Source organism: Arctopsyche grandis, chromosome 12 (assembly GCF_051622035.1).
Source record: "Arctopsyche grandis isolate Sample6627 chromosome 12, ASM5162203v2, whole genome shotgun sequence".
Lineage (NCBI taxonomy): Eukaryota > Metazoa > Arthropoda > Insecta > Trichoptera > Hydropsychidae > Arctopsyche > Arctopsyche grandis.
This window is the reverse complement of record NC_135366.1, coordinates 16,671,677-16,692,160: the sequence shown is the minus strand read 5'-3', so window position 1 is coordinate 16,692,160 and position 20,484 is coordinate 16,671,677. Positions and strand designations below refer to the sequence as shown.

General features: G+C 31.0%; 1 protein-coding gene across 3 annotated transcripts; it reads right to left on the bottom strand.

The window, feature by feature from the left end:
- Positions 1 to 1,693: 1,693 nt before the first annotated feature.
- Nedd4 (E3 ubiquitin-protein ligase Nedd4) lies at positions 1,694 to 20,377 on the bottom strand. 3 transcript variants are annotated; one of them, XM_077441861.1, is made up of 20 exons: positions 20,109 to 20,377; positions 15,644 to 15,723; positions 15,441 to 15,522; positions 15,330 to 15,368; positions 14,653 to 14,822; positions 13,213 to 13,369; positions 12,647 to 12,768; positions 12,450 to 12,567; positions 10,495 to 10,968; positions 5,274 to 5,367; positions 5,098 to 5,196; positions 4,836 to 5,015; positions 4,634 to 4,758; positions 4,421 to 4,562; positions 4,135 to 4,344; positions 3,939 to 4,045; positions 3,728 to 3,861; positions 3,195 to 3,423; positions 2,951 to 3,120; positions 1,694 to 2,872 (listed from the first exon to the last, which is right to left on the bottom strand). In XM_077441861.1, the coding sequence occupies exons 1-20, from the start codon at positions 20,262 to 20,264 to the stop codon at positions 2,770 to 2,772; spliced, it is 2,991 nt and encodes a 996-aa protein (XP_077297987.1). In that variant the 5' UTR covers positions 20,265 to 20,377; the 3' UTR covers positions 1,694 to 2,769. The 3 variants fall into 3 exon arrangements, with proteins under 3 accessions (XP_077297987.1, XP_077297988.1, XP_077297989.1); XM_077441862.1 differs by lacking the exon at positions 20,109 to 20,377 and adding an exon at positions 16,759 to 16,920; XM_077441863.1 differs by lacking the exons at positions 10,495 to 10,968; positions 20,109 to 20,377 and adding an exon at positions 16,759 to 16,927.
- Between the last annotated feature and the right edge of the window lie 107 nt (positions 20,378 to 20,484).

The following is a 20,484-nucleotide window of genomic DNA, read 5'->3' as shown; positions in this document are numbered from 1 at the left end:
GTATTTTTAATGACACAAGAACCTTGTACATTATAATTTTTACAAATCTTGGTCGTATCCTGTCATTTCGCAAAATAATTATGGTAGAGTTTGTAGATCTATTATTCAGTAATAGTGTTTGAAACTGTTAGAAATGTTTATGTAAAAAGTGAGTAACTATGTAATAGAAAAAAATAAACTTTTTTTATGGGTATAATTTCATAGTTCGAAAAATACGAGAAAAATGCTTTAGAGTCATTTTCTCAATCTGTGACCTTTTATAAGTTTTGAGCATAAAAAAATTTAATTTGATGTCTATATCTAAAAAGAAATTGGGCAATACGTTAATTATACAAATACATTTCTTGAACTTGCAATGTTTTGACTCATATAATACTACGTCGTATAGACCAGTTTATGTATTACATATACATATATATAATATTATTCATATTCATTATATTATAATATAATACTATTCATTCGTAGAAGAAATAAATTTGAATTTCAAATTTAGTTCTTCGTCAAACTTTCAACGAATTGTGTGCTTAATTAAATACTTTTTTAAAGCAGACCCTAAAAATATGACTTTGCAATAGAATTGCAACAGTGAACTTGAATTGTTACACTTTGATCAAAGCTAAGAGATTAGTTGCATTAATTGTAGGTGTTGTACAATGCTAAACAAACCGGTTTTTTGTAGGAAATCAACTTGAACCCTTGAATGCACTACTCATTACAATAAATAATTAGTTATATTCAGTCATCGGATTGCAAATGTCACGATCAATATAAACTAGAAATGCATCAAACCACTATGCAAAAATATACCGCATCACCAATTTTACACTGCATATCTACACATGAATATTACTTTCATGAATTTATCTTTCATAGACGATTTTATTAAGCATTTATTGCATTTTAGTTATTCTGAAATTGGCGCAAATCACAATGTCACGTGGAGTATCTACTGTACCTTTATATCAAGTTTCTAAATGGTTCAAGGGTATTCATATCATTTGAATATAGTAATGAATTTTCTTGATTAGTAAACTTACATATACTTATTACTTTATCTATGTACGTAGTAATAATAGATGAAGTTTTAGTATCATGTGAAAATTCTATATCGAGATTTTGACTGATTCAAACTCAGAATCGATCACTGATCACGTTTTAATGATCTAGAAAAAATGTGTGTGTATCTGTGTATTTTTTGAACACCGTTAGTCCTATCGAACTGAAACTTAGTATCAGTTACTGAAATTATTATCGATACGGCGTAAATATTTTTCAAATTTTTAAGTTGACCGGAAATGGTAACGGAAACGGAAATTCTTGTGTAAGTTTACCTACATTTGCGCTCAATTTGTATCGAAAATGTTCTCATAACTGATATGTGTGAACGTGTATGTTTAATTATTTTAATAGTATGAATTTTGTTTTGTGACCTTTTTATATTCCTCAAATACATATGTAGATAAATTCATGGGTTGGTCACATCCGATTTTTTTTTTTATTATTTTTTTTTTTATATTATACTTATTTTTTGTAATATTAAAATAATTATTTAAAATTAATTATTCATGTAAACGTAATATTTTCTAACAAAATGTCTATTTTTTTTTTATTATTTAGACATATTTCATTTACTGAGACTGGTATTCAAGACAATTTTGAAACATAAAATATTATTTAGAAATAAAACATGTAAGAGTGAAACAATTTATTGTTATTCATATAAATAATACTATAAATTCAAATTTATCACCTTATCAAAAGCCTAGAAACTTTAATATTTATTTATAAAAATAAGTACCGTTTTCTGTATTTATAAAATCATTTCATTACGATCAAAATAATCGAAGCTGTTGAAAAGGAATGATAATTACATTATATTGCATTGTGAGTAATTTATTAGAGATAAAAATTTATTTTTCTTGATAAATAGATATATTCAATTTCAACAATACCAAACATAATCAACGAAAAGTAGTAAGTCTGAGGTTAATAATTGTGCAAATTGTAAAGTAAGAGTAGCTTTGAAATCAGTGAAACCACTAAGTAAAAAAAATATTTTAATCAAAAGATTATGATCTTAATATGGTTTTATTTATAAAATTAAATTAAAAAAATAAAGAAAACGATAAAATAGGATAGAAAAATAAATAATTTTTAATACGCGCAAATAAATACTTTTTTTTACAAAATTTAATGAAGATCTATTTCAACACATTTTAATAAGAAATTGATAATATTATGGAATTTGTGTTTGAATTAAATCATAAATTCAACATTTTGTCTTTTCATGTCAACATGTGAATGCATTTGTTTTTCTCATTACAAGTGTTCATTTAGAATACATATTATATATTATATTGAAATACATACATATTAAAGTTTGTGCAAAACGAAAATGAGCCTTCATCTAATTGTAATTGTAAGCGAATTTTTTTTTTGCCTGAATCCAATCATAAAAGGATGATATAAGAAAATTACAACAATAAGAAATAAAATTATATAATTCATTATTATAGTTACATATTATTGAATGCAAACAAAAATAAAAATAAAATAAATAAATGGACATGAGTGTAAATGTGCACATATACACATATGTATGTACTTTTTATGTTTGTAGTGTAATGTCTATAAAGATATGGAATTTGTTTGTAAAATTAAATATAATAGTAGAGATCTTAAATAATAAAATTGGATAATTTAACTATAGTTGAATATTCTCATATATGTATGTATATACAGCATATTATAAACAAACGAAAAACTTCAGTCAACTCCCGCAAATCCTTGTGAGCCTTCTATCGCCTTAATTAATTTGTCTCGTAACTGTTGATAATTCTCATACGGAGGCAAATCCAATCGGTTAAAACTAAAAAAAAAAACAATTAAAATATCAGTAACGATATTTGTTAGCAAAAAAACAAAGCATTTTTCTATTATTACTTACCAAGTGTGAGCTCTTGGATAGTTATCAGGAGTTCCCCATTTTTCAACAGTAAACAATTGAGGTCCATTAGATCCATAGAGTTCTTTAAATCCATTCATAGGAACACGCGATGTTCCAGTCACAAATTGCAATAAACGAGATCTCATTTCGTTTGAAAATGATAAAACCACCTGAAATTAAAAATTAACCGATTAAAACACATTCACAATGAAATATAACAGAAACCAATACAACATTGACATACTCTCCAAAACCATTGTATAACTATATGATTAGCGTGGTATTCTCCTTTGTATAGTGTGTAGGTTTTCCAATCTCTGACATCAATGTTTTGAATTCCACACATTAACAATTCTAATTCATGTTCGTCAAATATTTTAAGTAACGGTAAAGGCACAAGCCCGCCAAGGCCTTCTAAAAATGCAGCCATTTGTTCTTGCACTCTATTTACAAATCTCCACTGAATTACCAGCCTACAATAGATTAAAACAATAAACATTAAAATGTTTTGCATAAACATTCGAAATATTGAAATTATACATTTTAAATGCCTACTATGTAAAACGATAATTGGATTATTATTAGCGATCGCCCAAAAGACATTTTTTGCCATGAAAATAACGAATATGGACTATTTGGCACTCGAATTCTCATTAGTATGATAGTTATTGTTAGTATGATGAACTTTTCGGCTGCCACATGTTCCGTTATAGGGATTTTAGTGACTTTTGGGCGAGCGCTGTGTAGGCAATAATCACAAAACCATGTAAAACATACCTAATATATTCGTCTTTGTTTGAATTGTCTACAGCTATATTGGCACCGTTTGGTTTCAGTTCCCTCTGATTAGTTTTTCCGAATTGATCTTCATCTACGCAGAATGTGACATCTAACTCTGACGGATCGTTTTCCTGAAAAATTAAATAATCAGTATAAAAATTGAACAGGTTAATTACATTTAAATCAATATACATATTAAAAGTTAAACCTTTATCCAAACTAAAGAATTATAATACTCCCAATCCACAGGTTCCATATCTTTTAAATCTATCGATTTACCTAGCATCATTTTATAAAATGGCCGGATAAAAAATGCTACAAATGAAAATTATTTTGTGAATCAAATTTGTGCTACATCATTTGATTATATTTATAAAAAATGTAGGAAATATGTTATTAAATACCATCTAATAATTTCCCGTGGTATATTGCCATTCCAGCGACACGACCAATAAACTTAAAATAATTTAAATGTTCTTCGTTACAAACTCCACTTGCGGGATTGATTTGTAAAGTGTAATTATCCATAGCAGAGTATTCAAAGAGACCATAGTACGGATTAAACATTTCCTTCGATAATAAGAAAAACCATTCACGTGCCAGTCCACCATAATCTAAAAATAAAATAAAACTGCAGTAGAATATACAATATAAAACATACTATAATTTCAAATAAATACTATTATATACCTAAACCAATTTCAGATTCAAATTCCACCCATAATTTAGTTTTGAGCAAGTCTAAACGACTTACAGAACTAATAATTCTATATGAATCCTCTAAAATAGATCCCCTTCGAACTTTTATTTCAAATTTATTGGGAACATTGCACTGCAAAGATAATCCTTATATAAAAGATATACATAACAAGTTAAAAACAACATGATTTAAAAAATAATTACAGGCTTTCTAAGTTGATTTTTAAGATATTCATATTTTCTCTTATAATCTCTAGAATAAGGTACTGCTGGTCCGGCAATTTGAGGATTTGACAAGCGAGGATCTTCCCACTGCGTTGTTCGAGTATCTAAAATATTACAAGATTTATTAATGTACAGAAATAATATATAGTATATCTCCAAATGAAAAATAAATTATAATAACTATGATCGATGAAGAAGATCCTGCCATCCGAGTGTAACCGTTCCTCCCATCCTTCAGGAAGAGCTCCTAATTCATCTTCAGTTGTATTACTAACTGCAGAACTTCTTCGAGTGCCTGTATTCCCAGTTAATTCAGTCTTATCAATACCTGCCGTGCTTGAAGGCATGACAGAAGCACGACCTACCAAAAAGATTGAATGGTATGAATAATTTTAAGAAACATTTGGAAATTTACATCAATTGTAAAAATATTTTGCATTTACCTGTTCTTGGATCAACCCATGTAGTTGTTTTTGCAGTATGATCTATGAAGAACATTCGACCATTAGGGGCCAACTGAGCACTCCATCCAGATGGTAAATCTGAAAAACATATTCAATTCAATGTTGCACTCACACAAAAATCATATTAAATACCTTTCGAGTTTATGGAAAATAACCTTCAGTGAGTGTGGTACCGATACTCGACGCTCTGCTTTCTTGGGCACTTTCAGATCCACACGTGGAATGATTGGAATCAACATAATCTTCGTTCTGAAAAAATAAAATAAAAATATCCATTACGAATGTGCTCCACATAAGAGTGAAGGTTATCCACATTTTGTATCTTACAATCATGCTTATGTGCTAGTATACGTGCATACCTGAATGTTATATATGTATGTAGTACATATATAATATTTGTATTATTTTTTTTATATAAATGGACAGTTTACAATTTCAATATGCGAATTTACAGCATAAGAAGCAGTGAAAAGCAACAACCCTTGAAATATCTATTTAACGTACACACATTGGGATTTCAGCTTGGAGAATGATCAGTGTGTTGATGAATTCGCAACGTGATGGTGTGTTTTAGTCGATAAACAACATGATCAAGCAGTCTTTTATTTGGACATTATTACCTTTAACCATATATGTACATATGCAGTGGCGGCTGGTGAACAATTACATTGGGAGTTCACCGATTCCAAAAATTAAGTCGAAAAAAATAACGATCTTTTACACTTAAAGGCAATAATTAGCTATCATAAAAAAGAAAAGGATCGAGAGATCGGCGACCTTCTGAACCGATTGTTGAAACTCGTGACTTTTTAGCGCTGATCCATATTAGCCCTTTTTGTATGGAAATTTCGAGAACACTTGAGAGTTCTCTTTCACCTCATTGGTTTTTGTATGACATTTTGTATGGAGAAATTTTCAATAGGAGAACAAAGAAAAACGCACATTCGAAATAGATCATTGGCGCACCAGGTTAGGCACGAACAATTCTATGTAGTGTTGTCCTACCATGTTTCATCAGCGTAGAATACGCACAACTTCTTGAAAATATCTACTCCTTTTTTGTGATTTATATTTATTTTATTTCTAGTATATTAATATAAATTTGTTAATTTTTACAAGAGAAAGGGGGGTTTACCGCACCAGCGCTCCTTAAGACGAGCCGCCCCTGTGCAAACATATGTATGTATGCCGGTCTCCGTGACGAGCCAGAATGTTAAATTACATCGAAAGATCAAAAAAAAAGGGTGCATGGTAAACGGTACATACTCACTTAATTTGCGCGAGCAGGGTACAACAGGAACAAGAGGAACAGGCTTTTCCTCCCGTATTCTGCGCGCGCACATTAATACGGGAGGAAAAGCCTGTTCCTCTTGTTTCTGTTGTATCCTGCTCGCGCAAATTAAGTGAGTATGTACGGTTTACCATGCACCCTTTTTTTTGATCTTTAGACTTAAGATCTTTCGATCTTCGATCTTTGCCTTCCGATATTTGTGTTTTCTGTAATTTAACATTCTGGCTCGCCACGTAGACCCGTATGTATGCATATGAATTTTATAAATGAAAATTTTCCAAAATATATCATACAATTGCTGGTTATGATTTTCACAATTTTAATGTGGTTTGAACATAAATATATTTGATTATCAATATATTTGAGTATCGATTATAGAGTAATTTATAAAAATATATCAAGATATTATATAGATGACAAAAAAAAAATTCATAAACTAGCATATTGCTATAATTAATCAAACAACTAATTTTAATATTATCATGCATAACATACATACATACCATGCAACATCAAAATTAAATAGATTTTGATGCCTACAATAATAAGTATAAATAAAAAGATGCACATGACATTCTACTAATACAAGTGCATGCACGCGTTCAAACATCATTGTTAGGATTTGCTTAAAACGATATGCACATGAGTTGTAATAAAAAAATTGTACGCAGTAAGTATAAATTACGCACATATCATTGCAGAAATGTAAGTACCCACTAAGGTATTCAGGGCCGCCCGCCCAGGGCGCTAGCTCTGAAGGGGGCGCCATTTACTCATCCTCGTTTAGTTTTAAGCAAAATTAAAGAATCAATTGAAAAAACAATGTTGAAAACATGAGCGATTTTTAAAGTGAAGCACTGTTACTTTTTTTTTAATATCGACCCTGACCCTGTTCATAATGGTTACACCCTAGGGTTTCGAAAACCCGATATCATTTTTGTTAAAAATTGAATTTAAACTAATATTGTTAGATGATTTTTGACGAAATATAGACTAGTAAAATAAAATTTGACAAACAATGTTCAAAATGTCCCTTATAAATGACCTAGAATAATAATTGATGTTAAAATTATTTTAATTTGTTTTTTTTTTAAATTTATATTGCATATTATTAAATTAATTATATAGCATGTGTTAATAAAAATTAGGGGGGGGCTCACACACTGCATACGAGTTGGTCATAAACGAATGCACTTTCGATGTCCGAAGCGATCCTATACTGTTGGGATATTTTGTACAATCTTTACTATTCACCAAGTTGCGGCAACTTTGCAACTGCACCCGAGTCTATTAAGTTACAGCAACAGGGTGTACTTATCAACTGTTTGCTGCAAAAGTTCGCTTGGTTCTTCAGGTACCGCAAATCTACGTGCAATTCAAAAACCGTCTCCACCAAAACTGGCGTGTACTCACTAATAGGGTGTACTCACCTCGTTACTACAATAGTCCACTGCAAAAGTTCGATCACTGCAAATCTATATGCAATTACGCCCATGCAACACATGCAACGTCCTCACCATTTGGTTATATTGAAATACTGCTACCTGAGCGAACCCTCCGAGTTCGCTCTCGCGGTGGTATTTGGATGAACTTAAAGGGCTCGGCGTGAGTTCACCAGTTTTGATGAGGACGCTGGTTTGTGTTGTATGGGCGTTGCGTTGGAATTTTTGCAGGAAAATGGTGTGGAATGATGAAATACATTAAAATTGATTAAACTATATCGAGAATACAATAATCTGTGGGCACCAAAAATGCCGATTGTAAAAAATAAAATCAAGAAAAAAGATTCCACAATTGAAATATCACAGCAATTGGACGAAACAGCGGAAAAAGTAGAAGATTCTTATCATCCTCTCCATGTATGTACAGACGAACACGTACCAAAATATTGAAGATGACAAAGTCGGGAATGGATGCGATACAAATAGCCACGTCTTCTTCGTCGCCATTATGACGACAATTAACGAACCAAGCGAACAGTTGCAGTAGCTTGGTGAGTACAGGGCTTAAGACATACATATTATGTCATGAACATAAAAAAATGTATTGATACTTTACATGGACACAGATCTATAAGAGATCAGAGTGATCAAAGATACTTAAACGGCGAAACATCTCAACATAAAAATGTTTTTTTCTATTGATTGTGATATTTTATTGCTTTAAAATACGTATAATTAATTATTTAGCAAATTTTAAACGTCAAAAATATGCTTTTTTTAAACATTAGTTTTCCTTGTATCCTTTTAAATGTAGTAAAATATAAAACTAACCTAATGGATACATAATAGCTCAAGAAAAAAATGTGTAAAAAAAAAAAGTATATTTTTGTAATTATACGTATTTTAAAACAATAAAATATCACAATCAATAGAAAAAAACACCCGACTATTGATTTCAATAATCACTTTTGGAACAGAAATTCTAGATTTCTATTTTAAACGCAAGAGAAATTTTTTTATTAATTAATTCATTTTTCTCATAAGAAAGAAAATGAACAAAAATCATTGTCATATTTAAATTCAGTGGGTCAAACTTAGGAAAGATTGATTAATCTCCGCTCTCGTAAGTAAAAAATGTGTTTTTTTGTTGCTCAGTTTAAATTTTATAAATAATAAAATAAAATAGCAGGTCGTTTATGATTATAAAAGAGTGAACAAGATGTAAATGACGCTTCAATATACATAGAACTGTTTAAATATAGTTCAGAATCTATCAGAACATTACATATATAATAGTTATCCCAATTAATGATGTTTTTGATTTTTTTTATCGACATCTGAATTTGTAATTTTTTTTTATTATCAAAGATATGTTATTTGATTAAAATCTTGTAAATATTACACTATGGTTATTGAAAATGAGGATTCGATTATTGACAATTTTGTCTTCAATTCCACATGCATTTGTAAACTAATAATTCAGGGTCACCTGAAATGGGGACGCGACAATTGGTGCAAGTCCAAAAGGTTCAACGACAAAATGTACCCGAAAATTAGTGCACTGACAAAATGTACCCGCGACAAAATGTTCACGCGACAAAATGTACCCACGACAAAATGTTCACGCGACAAAATGTCCACGGAAATAATGTTCAAGCGACAAAATGTTCAAAAACCCTAAATTTGGAAAAAGTAACTTTTTATTGTATTATAAGTTATATATCTATCGATGTATATGGTACTTTTTATCGTATAGATCGCGGATGTTATTAAATTATTATAAATTACAGGCATTCTCAACCGCACCAACATATTCTTATTTAAATTGAACAATTACATTTTAAGCGAATTTCATTGTGACTCATTGAATATTATTTTAAGATGTCATTGAATTAGTTTAAATGTTAGGGGTTCTTAGCCGTATCCAATATTTACTTATTTAAATTGAAAAAAAATAATTTCTAAGCATATGAACTGCAGATTACATTGAATTAGTTTATATGGCAAGGCTTCTCAACCGTCTCCAAAATTGTCTTTATTACCATATACATCGATAGATATATAACATATAATACAATAAAAAGTTACTTTTCCATTAAAATAGGAAAATTTAGGATTTTTGAACATTTTGTCGCTTGAACATTATTTCCGTCGACGTTTTGTCGCGTGAACATTTTGTCGCGGGTACATTTTGTCAGTGCACTAATTTTCGGGTACATTTTGTCGTTGAACCTTTTGGACTTGCACCAATTGTCGTGTAACCACCTGAAATAGTTGATATGATCAATATTGTACACATGTTCTACATTTAATTTGCTTTGCTGATATCTATGTATGATATATGTTTTGCATATTCTAGAAGTCTTGTAAGTGTATTAATTTGCTCTTGCAAACCTGTCGTTTTAGTACATATAAAACTAGATTACAAACATACACACAAAAAACAGACAAAACACAAAAAGAAACACGCGAGTATTAATAACTGAATATTGCCCTTTGTGAATCAAAAAGTGTTAAGCGTGTCACATATATCGACACAAGCTGTACTCGTATTTAATTTTACCAATATATAAAAAAAGCAAATGGAAAGCGGTATATATGTTGTATCCCCAAATTATGTTTTCTTGTTTTCAGCATCCTTACCTCTGAATTGTAAGAATCTTCCATTGAATGAGAAGATGCAAGGCGAGTTCTTTGTGGGGTTACAGGCGAGCCCATAAGGCTGCGATCTCGGACTGGAGAACTAAAATGATTCTCGTCAATGACTAATTCTGTTAGAGCTTCAGCTGCTGAAGTATCCACAGCATCGACGAGGTCTGTTTCTGACGATTCAACTTGCTCACTAACATTTTGTACTATTTCTCTATCGGTTACTTCTTCTGTGTTTAATTGATCAACATTATCATTGTTGTCGACATTAGATACGATCGTAGCACTGCTCTCAGTTTCGTCAATATCTGGCACAGTTTGATTGTCATTGTCAGTGTTGGCAAGTCTTGATGTATGATTATGCGTTTCATTTTCGTTACGCTCTTCAGCAAGCTGGGCCAGTCGCCGACTTAATTCCGGACTATGAATTGGTGACTGATTTGGGGTTCCCTCATTTGAATTATTGCCCTGCATATTTCATCATTTAATGGGAAATGTGAAAAAACCCATATCAGAAAATAAAAAAATTACAACAATGTACGTATGAATTTAAGTATAAAGCATAAAGTATATTATTTTTGAATTTCCGTAATGCAGGTGAAGTGAGCATGCAAAAAAAAGAAACAATAATCAATAACATGCAATTAAATTGAATACATATATATATATATATATATATATATATATATATATATATATATATTACTAGTTTTATCTTTAGTACGAGAGATAACAAAAATTGAAATGTGCATTCAAATCTACTATTTTTTTCCTAATTAAAACGATCAAAATAATACCTAACATGCATTTTTTTTTAATTACTTTAAAAAATGTTTGTATTATCCTAGGCAAGATAAAATTGAAGAACAAATCAATAATTTGTTAACAATGTTGGTATTTTTCGTACAACATTAATGCCCTCTAATTTAACGACAACACGATATCATGTAATATAATCATTTAAAGATAGAGTACATATATGTACATATGTACTGGGACATTAAATGATTCCCAAATCAGAATCAAGAGAGATATTTGTTCGAATAAATAATATTGACGCGATATAAGGAAATTAGATTTTGATCGAAAATTTTGGAAATTACCTATTTTAGTAACAATTACCTACAGAATTTACGTCACATAAAAAGCAATTATGTAACATCCGAATTTCGTCTGTTATTGAGCATTTATTACGATAGAAATGTTATAATTTAAAACTTGGTTTGTATTCAAACTATTATATTACATATATGCATATTTAGGCTTAATATTGATAAAATAACAAAATACAGTCTTCGTTATTTTTTATTTTACATAAATTTACTTTATAGTAAAAAATAAACTTAATAAGTTTTTTTTTAATTTCCTTCAAATATTTTCAATATTATATATACATACATATGTAGATATGTATGTATAAAGAAATTATATACATATATGTATAATATCCAAAAACCATGTAAAATTAATTTTAAAAAGTGGCTCGGTATAATATTCAGCTTTTTTACATACCTCTTATTAAGTTCACATGGTTTTCGTGTAATTCTTTTTGGTCTTGTAAATTTTCTTAACGATCATGTTTAAAAGTTAATGAAATATTCAATTTATGAACAGTTATCTCAAATTTATATTATAATTAATTCATCTATGTATGTAGTAGATATATAAAGAAAGGTCGATAAATGTTCATGGGAGGTACGATAATATTGAGATTACTGTAACTTATCAAATATATTTCAATATAAAAAATTATTACTAATCATCATATTTCATGCATAATAATATTTTAAAAATGGTTAATTTTGCAAAGCATAAAATAATAAAAAAAAACCATGAAGCCAATTCACTCTAAGGTTAGAAACAGCATATGTTAAATATAAACTTATTATTTTATATAAACAAAAGAACAAAACAAAGTATATGAGAAATATACAAGTGGTAAATATTACCTGAGTATTCGTATGACTTGGAGGATTGTGGGGAGTTCCAGAATCGTGGGAAATATGAAATCTTCTTTGAAATTCAGTAACGGCAGTTTCTAATCGCTCTGACTCAATTGTATCATTCCTACAAAAAGTTTTATATACATTAAATGTGCAATGCAAGATTATCAAACTTTCGAGGTGTTATCAAACTCCACGCTTACGTTAATGTTGGTCTCTCCCATTGTGTACTGCGTGCTAAATGGTTTACATAATATGTACGACCGTTGGCATCTTGTCTTTCTTCCCAACCACTCGGTAATGGGAGTAAATGATCTCCAATAGCCTAAAAAGTAAAAGACTTCATTTTATTGACCGATTATATAACATGTAGTTGAAGCTTTCGTTTGTTTTGTTTCGTCTCATTTACATATAACCCGCAAAAATAATGGACAATATAAAAAGATATTTAATTTGAAATAAGTACTTTTAGACAATGTGAGTCAGCAGTGCCATTTAAAATATTTTATTCCGTAAGCACCAAATTGGATTTAGCACCCCTCCTTAATGACCTATCCTACTATAACATTTGACATACTGATATCTGCAAGCCTCATCATTTCAAGAACTAATAAAGATTACGTTCACATTTGAAATGCTTCAAGTTAAAAGATTTAACAGAAACCTAATACCATATCTATTAAGTTTTTAATAATCGTTTTAACAAGAATCACAGCACTTGATCTATTGATGTATGTATGTATGTATATCGATCAAGGAAAATACATACGGATGGTCGGTTGTTGGCAGATTGTGTTGGTGGTTCAAGTAACACCCAGTCTTCACCCTGTTGTGAAGTAGATTGTCCATTAGCGGTCTCTCCATTTGTGGGAACACCAATCAAAGCAAAATAGATTTCTAAAAAGCCTCTTACCCTTGAGCGAGCACTAAAATGATAATAAACCGTAATTTAGACTACTAAAAACGAGGACTAAATTTTGCAGTTAGGTAATATATGTACATATCTTAACGTTAAACTGACAGAAAAAATATGATTCACAATGATTTAAGTTTTCATATGATTTCATGAAAATAAAATGATAAAATGGATAAAACGATTTCATATAATTATTTTGTAAACATTTTCAAATCATTCACCCAAAAGAGACCCCTTTGAGATTATTGTTTCGAAACGTTTACTTTTATAACTGCGTTTAATACTTAGGTAATTTTTGTACACATTAAACGAAGGCTGATTAAGATACAATTTTCCAAGTTTCTTCATAAATATGTTTGGTAAAATAAAATCTCACTGGTATAATCACTGATTTATACTTCATTGAATTAAATATTTTGTTGTGAATTTCAATTTTGAGACCAATTATTAGTTCAAAATGAAAATTGGAATTTATATATTGCGAGCCTTTTGTGTCTCTCTTGAGAAAATGATATATTTAGTGGGACAAATAAATTTGTAATTAGAAAATATCAATATATCAGATAGCAACTATCGCGAATAACATTGTAAAATACTAAAATGAAAATAAAAAATATGTATACTTATCGGTGTCACGACACTGGCTCACGGAAGTTTCACTCAACGGCATTACGCGCACAAAATTTCACTCACGCGACCAATGGTATTTGTCCGCCTTTGTCAAGCCTTTGCAACTACCTGTACTACAAACTAAATAAATGCTTTTGAAAATCCGCTGATTTGTCAAAATAACTGTTGTGAGCCAGTTGTCGCGTGAGTGAAATTTCGTGCGCGTAACGCCGTTGAGTGAAGGGCCCGTAAGCCAGTTGTCGCAGAACCATATTTATCTAACTACAATATATGTAATACAATATTGCAAAAATTAGTAATAAAAGCTTAGCAAAATTAATATATATAATTTACATTAAATAGAATTATGTAAATTTACATTAGATTGTTACTTTTACAAAAACTATCAATATTTTGTTTGAAAATAAAGATAAAACGTTATCTTAAACGTCAAAAAATATCTACAACCAAGTCCCCCCCACCCGTGAGTAAATAAATTATGTTTTGGTTTTATTAAAATTAATTTCATAGTTTAGTGCATACTTAAGTACAAGCAAAGAACATGCCTTTCATAATAAAATAAATAATATCATAAAAAGCGTACGAAAACATCTATGTAATTCCGTAATTGAAATCCACAGCCGTCAAAAAAAGATCTCCATGCAAACGACTGGGACTACTTACACAGACCTTCGAGGGCGGAGAGGGTACTTAATAGTAGGAGGCACAGGAGCAGAGGATCCCTCTTGAGGTGCAGTGGATAAAGGCAACTCTACCATGCCCAAAAAATCATCTCTTGTCAATCTATTTTCATCGAAAACCTGCATGACAAGTTTGTGGTCTGATGGTTTAACCTGTAAATAAATAATTTAATTGTATAATATGCAAACATATATAGGTCAAATAATTGACATGTACGGTAGTAAAGAAGAAATAAAGAGACACATGAAATTAGGGTAGAGTGCATTTGGACGAATGAATGCGGTTTTTAAATCAAAAATGGCACTTTGCCTGAAGAAAAAGATCTTCGATCAATGTGTTTTACCAGTGATGACGTATGGATGCGAAACTTGGACATTGAATGCCAAGATGCTACACAAAGTCCAATGCACTCAAAGAAGTATGAAACACTGTATGCTTGGCATAACGAGGAAAGACAGAAAACGGAATACGTGGGTGAGAAGTATTTTGCTCTTTTGCATTACGCACTGTTGGAACATGTATTATTATTATTGTTTGCCGTTACCATAATTAATGACCATCCTCCCTATACTTATGAGTAATTTATATAGCTGGGGTCATATGTTAGTAAAGAAAAGAATTAACAAAAATAAATTATCTGTGTATGTGTGTAAACGTACCCGAAAAATGTATTCTTCATTCCAAATAGGATTCAATGTCTGGAAATGATAGAAATTTAAATATCAACATTATCAATAATTTTATTAATTTTTTAAAAAGTTATTTAATACCTTCTTTTTAGTTTTAGTAAACACCGTATCCACAACAACATCAGTGTCTAACGTGAGAAGATCCACTCTAACATAAGGATCACTGAAAAATAAGAAAGCAAATTGTCATATAAACACAAATGCACGACTTGCATATCTAAGATATTATATTATACATACATACATGTATGTATATATATTATATGTAATACAAAAAAGCATACCTTGCACCGAAAATATCTTTCTTTGCCAAAGTGTGCCCTCCAACAATTTTTAAACGAAGTAAGCGAAAATTTTCATCCAACTGCAAAATCAAAATATCATATATAACATAAATAACATTATATTAAGATACACTAAATTAATTGTAGACAATAACTTTCAAAATCTCTTTAGTTAAAATCTAATAAGAAAATAAACAATAGTGACAGAATATTGAGTATGGTAATGAAAATTAGTTACTATACATATATGTGAGTTAATCATAATAAATATTGTAATTTAGACATACATACATACACATATATTTAAATTTCAACATTATTTTTGGATCTATGAATTTACTTAAATTTTTGCAACTGTAAAAGTTTTTCAATATAGAATGTGCACTCTATAGGTACACCATTGCTGTCGCAGTACAACTTCTTACTAATAAGTCAAATTATGTTATTATCACAACTTTTTGTCCAATTCTTAAAGCGCAAAGCAACATTAACTATTCTATATTCAAATATTAAACTTTATTTCAAAATACTAAGTTATTGTGAACTAAATACGTATTTTAAATTTTTAAAGTTAATTGTTATGATAATGCAATAATACATTTGAATCGGAATATATAAATATAAATCACATAAATATGAAATTAGCAATGATATTCATAGACAATAAAATTAACAACATCAGTGTATTTGATATATGTGTGTTTTGTGCAATTTGAAAACATATTTGATTTGAAATCCTTTTGAAAGAAACACGGAATCTAAAAATGTACACATACAAGATAAACCGAATAAAACAATACTTGAATAACAGTTCGGTAATTGGTGGTGGTGTCATTCATAACGTCCAATCTAAACAGTACCACGGTCAGACATCATTATGAATGCAATATAAAATGGGAACGTCATTGACAGCACGTATTAGTCATCACTTGAACCTTGACATTCGACCAAATTCGTAAATCGCAAATTCGTGCAATCCTAACACGAGAGGAGAGGTGAGAGGGAGCGCAGGGTCCCGTCGAAGAGCCGGGAATGTGGTAGGAACTAGGAAGGTCAACAGAGGCCTGTTTGAGGGTGTGTTAGTGTTAGTGTCAATTGTGATTAGCGGCACTAACGTGTTCGTGTTGGTCTGGTGTTCGCACGCAGCCGTACTCGAGATCGCGCGCCATGGGGGGCGAAGGGCGCGGGGGGCGCAAAGGGCCCCACTCTCGCGAAGACCTCGACTGTCAAACGTCACCTGAGGCCGTCACCGTCACCCGTCACCCGAACCGCTAATTATGGCCTAAGCACGCTTCAAATTATGACCTATTCCAACGTCATTAAGTGGACGCGCTTATCGTAAATTCGATCGTCTACTTTAAATAATTGCTATTCGAATACATGCATATATGTATTTTTCATGATTGCGTCACCAAAAGTTGTTTTCAAACAAATAAATTTAACTATATACTTGAGCACACTATAAAATGGTTCGGTGATTACTAGTCAAATGTGAACCGGTCACAGGACAACCGGGCGCTCTAGATCGGTCACACGTGATCACCCGTCACACTAAAACTGGTCATACCCTAAAATCGGTCACGAGAAAACTGGTTGACCGATTTTAGGGTATGACCAGTTTTAATGTGTGACCAGTTTTAGTGTGACGGGTGATCACGTGTGACCGATCTAGAGCGACCGGTTGTCCTGTGACTGGTTCACATATGACTAGTAGTCCGTTTACCCTATAAAATATTCCTTTCTTTCAGTTTTCTCGAAAATGTAGGCTCTGAAAAATTTCAGCTTAATAATAGAGGAGAAACTTAAAAAAAAAGGTATACATTTCCTTTAACTTATTGTGACAAGAGTCCTGAAGAGTGTACAAACTTCAAACTAATGTTCTAGTAATGTCCTTCCACGATATCTCCCTTTATTTCCATTTAATATTAGAAAACTTTCTCATTTATTTTACTAAGGTATCAATTAATAAAATGAATCAACAAAAAAAGTAAAATGTTGCGTCAATACCTTCAATCTTTATGAAGCACATTCTATTGTTTTGTTTATTCTTACAGAACAAAATAAAATAAACCACTCTGAATCTCGTTTGCTTTTGCATTGAAGAGTACATAAGTTGTAATCCTGCAAATAAAAGCAATCAACATCTACTTTTACTGGACATGAGTTTTTCTTAAAATTGCATGTAACGTATAAAATCACATGATAAAATTATAATGAACAGGTTAAATATCTTGGTAATCACTGATTACTATGTATATATTTGTATAGGATTAAACTCATTTATTTTTTATTCATTATTATTTTCGTCAATAATTCAATGAAATTGGATAATAGTGTTTTCTGCATTAAAATTACATTATATAAGGCATCCATTAATCTAAATACTGTGCCTTTATTTAAGTTTGATATTTATTTTTTGCGATCATACTGCAAAGGGGTCTACCTCACGGGCCGGAATGTGAAATTACCGAAAACGCAAATATCGGAAGGCAAAGATCGAAAATCGAAAGATCAAATAAAAGGGTGCATGGTAAACGGTACATACTCACTTAATTTGCGCGAGCAGGATACGACAGGAACAGGCTTTTCCTGCCGTATTAATGTGTGCGCGCAGAATACGGGAGGAAAAGCCTGTTCCTCTTGTTCCTGTTGTATCCTGCTCGCGCAAATTAAGTAAGTATGTAACCGTTTACCATGCACCCTTTTTTTATCTTTCGACTTAAGATCTTTCGATTTTCGATCTTTGCCTTCCGATATTTGCGTTTTCGGTAATTTCACATTCCGTCTCGTCACGGAGACCGACTGCAAAGATACATACATATTTGCATAAATGTTAGTCCTTATTTTATCATATGACTTGATTTAAATTTATTTTCATTTATATATACATATATGCATTCACTGTTAAGGTAATGTTACCTTACCAGACGTAAAATACTTCATTTTTGCATTGTATATATGTATAGTATACTCTCAATTATCCGTGTTAATGACGATCTTGCGATATCACTTGCTTCAATCTCTTCACATTCCAATAAATCTATTTCCACGTTAGGAAGAATCTTTCTCCACGATCGAACCATCTCCATGATCGAGTCATTGGTTTTACTTTCGACCAAGATTTTGCTATTCCGTGTATAGCATCCAATACCCTACAATCCTTTTACAGAAATTTATCAAGTCATCATCTTCCTCAGCAAGAGTTTTGAGAAGACTAGTACGGCAAAGCTGTTTCATTGATGATATGATACCTTGGTCCATGGGTTGAATTAGACTTGTAACATCAGACTGGAAAAATTATCTTTGTTTTTAATAAAAATAGTTTCATTCGGATAAGGAGCATGATCTATTAGCAATCCTGCTTTATGTGGCAACCCTTTACTTTTTAAAAAATCTCTCACTTCGGGAACCCATTTATTCTTGAACCAATCTTTGAAGATCTTTCTATCCATCCATGCTCGTTTTTGGTTATAATAACCAACAGGAAGATGTTTAAGATAACCAACAGGAAAATAAGGATTGTAAATAGGTTTTTGAGCTCTTTTTCCTATTATGCTGTAGATTAACATTAGAATAATATAATACTATGATTACTAACCAAATTAAATTAAATTGTAAAATAGAAAATGATCAGTAGATCAGTAGCTATTAAAATAGATATAAGATGTATTGTGAACATAATTTCGTAATAATAAAAAGCATTTAAAAAAAGTAAAAAAGTAAGATGTTTTATTTCAGTACCCGTAAGTGATCTGGTTTCTGATTTTCCAATCAACAAAAGTTTCATTTTATGAGTTCGAGATACATTTCCACAACACATGACTGTAATACGCTCTTTAGAATAATTGTGTCCGGGAGTGGACTTTTCTATAGACGAAGCAAGTTTTTACATTGGAAAACACTTCCAATATACGCCTGTCTCATCTGCATTATAGATTTGATCAGGTTGCAAATTTTCTAATTGCAAACATTCTTGAAATTTCATACAGAATTTATCAGCGACTTCAACATAATCACCGAGACGATCTCATTGTATTGTAAGTTCCAGAATATCATATTGTTGCTTAAATCTGTACAGCCACAGTGAGTACAATTTTCTTGCGCTTATTTGTTACGTGTACCTTATATATTTTTGCGTGTTTGTTAGAGTTTATAATTTAATGTAAAAAGTAACTAGATAAATAACTGAACATACGAATCAAAGGAAAAAAATCCCACTAATCCACCAATGCTCTCAATATACACACTTAATAATCCGCACCCAGATAAAATAGAGTACATACACTGTATTTTCAATATATTATATTTGCTTAGTAAGAAAAATATTTTTAAATTCAGTACTATTTTCGTATTATGCTAACCATCTTTTTATATACGCGTCAGTTAAACATAAAAAATAAAAGCAATATATTCTTTTACGCAGCAATTACAGCCAAAAAATGTATCATAATCTACGTAGGCTTACTGGTATATGAAGAGATCTACGTTGCTCGTTCTGTTGTGGCGTTGGACCCCGCCTTGCGCCCCAAGAATGAGAGCGAGGACGTTGAGATTCTAGTGCTCGTCGAGCTGGAGATATGGGTGGTGCAAACGCAGCGATATGTTGTAGAGCCGAAGGCATTATGACATTAAGTTAATACGCCATATAGTAATTATTACCTTTAGTTTAATTTTACTATTACACATTGATTAAATGGTTCGAGGTCTTGAACAATTTCCAAGCTCAGGGTAACTAAATACTTATCACTGACAATGCATGCGCCTTCCCACTTTGGAAATTAAAACAAATTTGCCTAACATTATCTCATATGTGATAACCATGTTAAACAAATAATTCATTG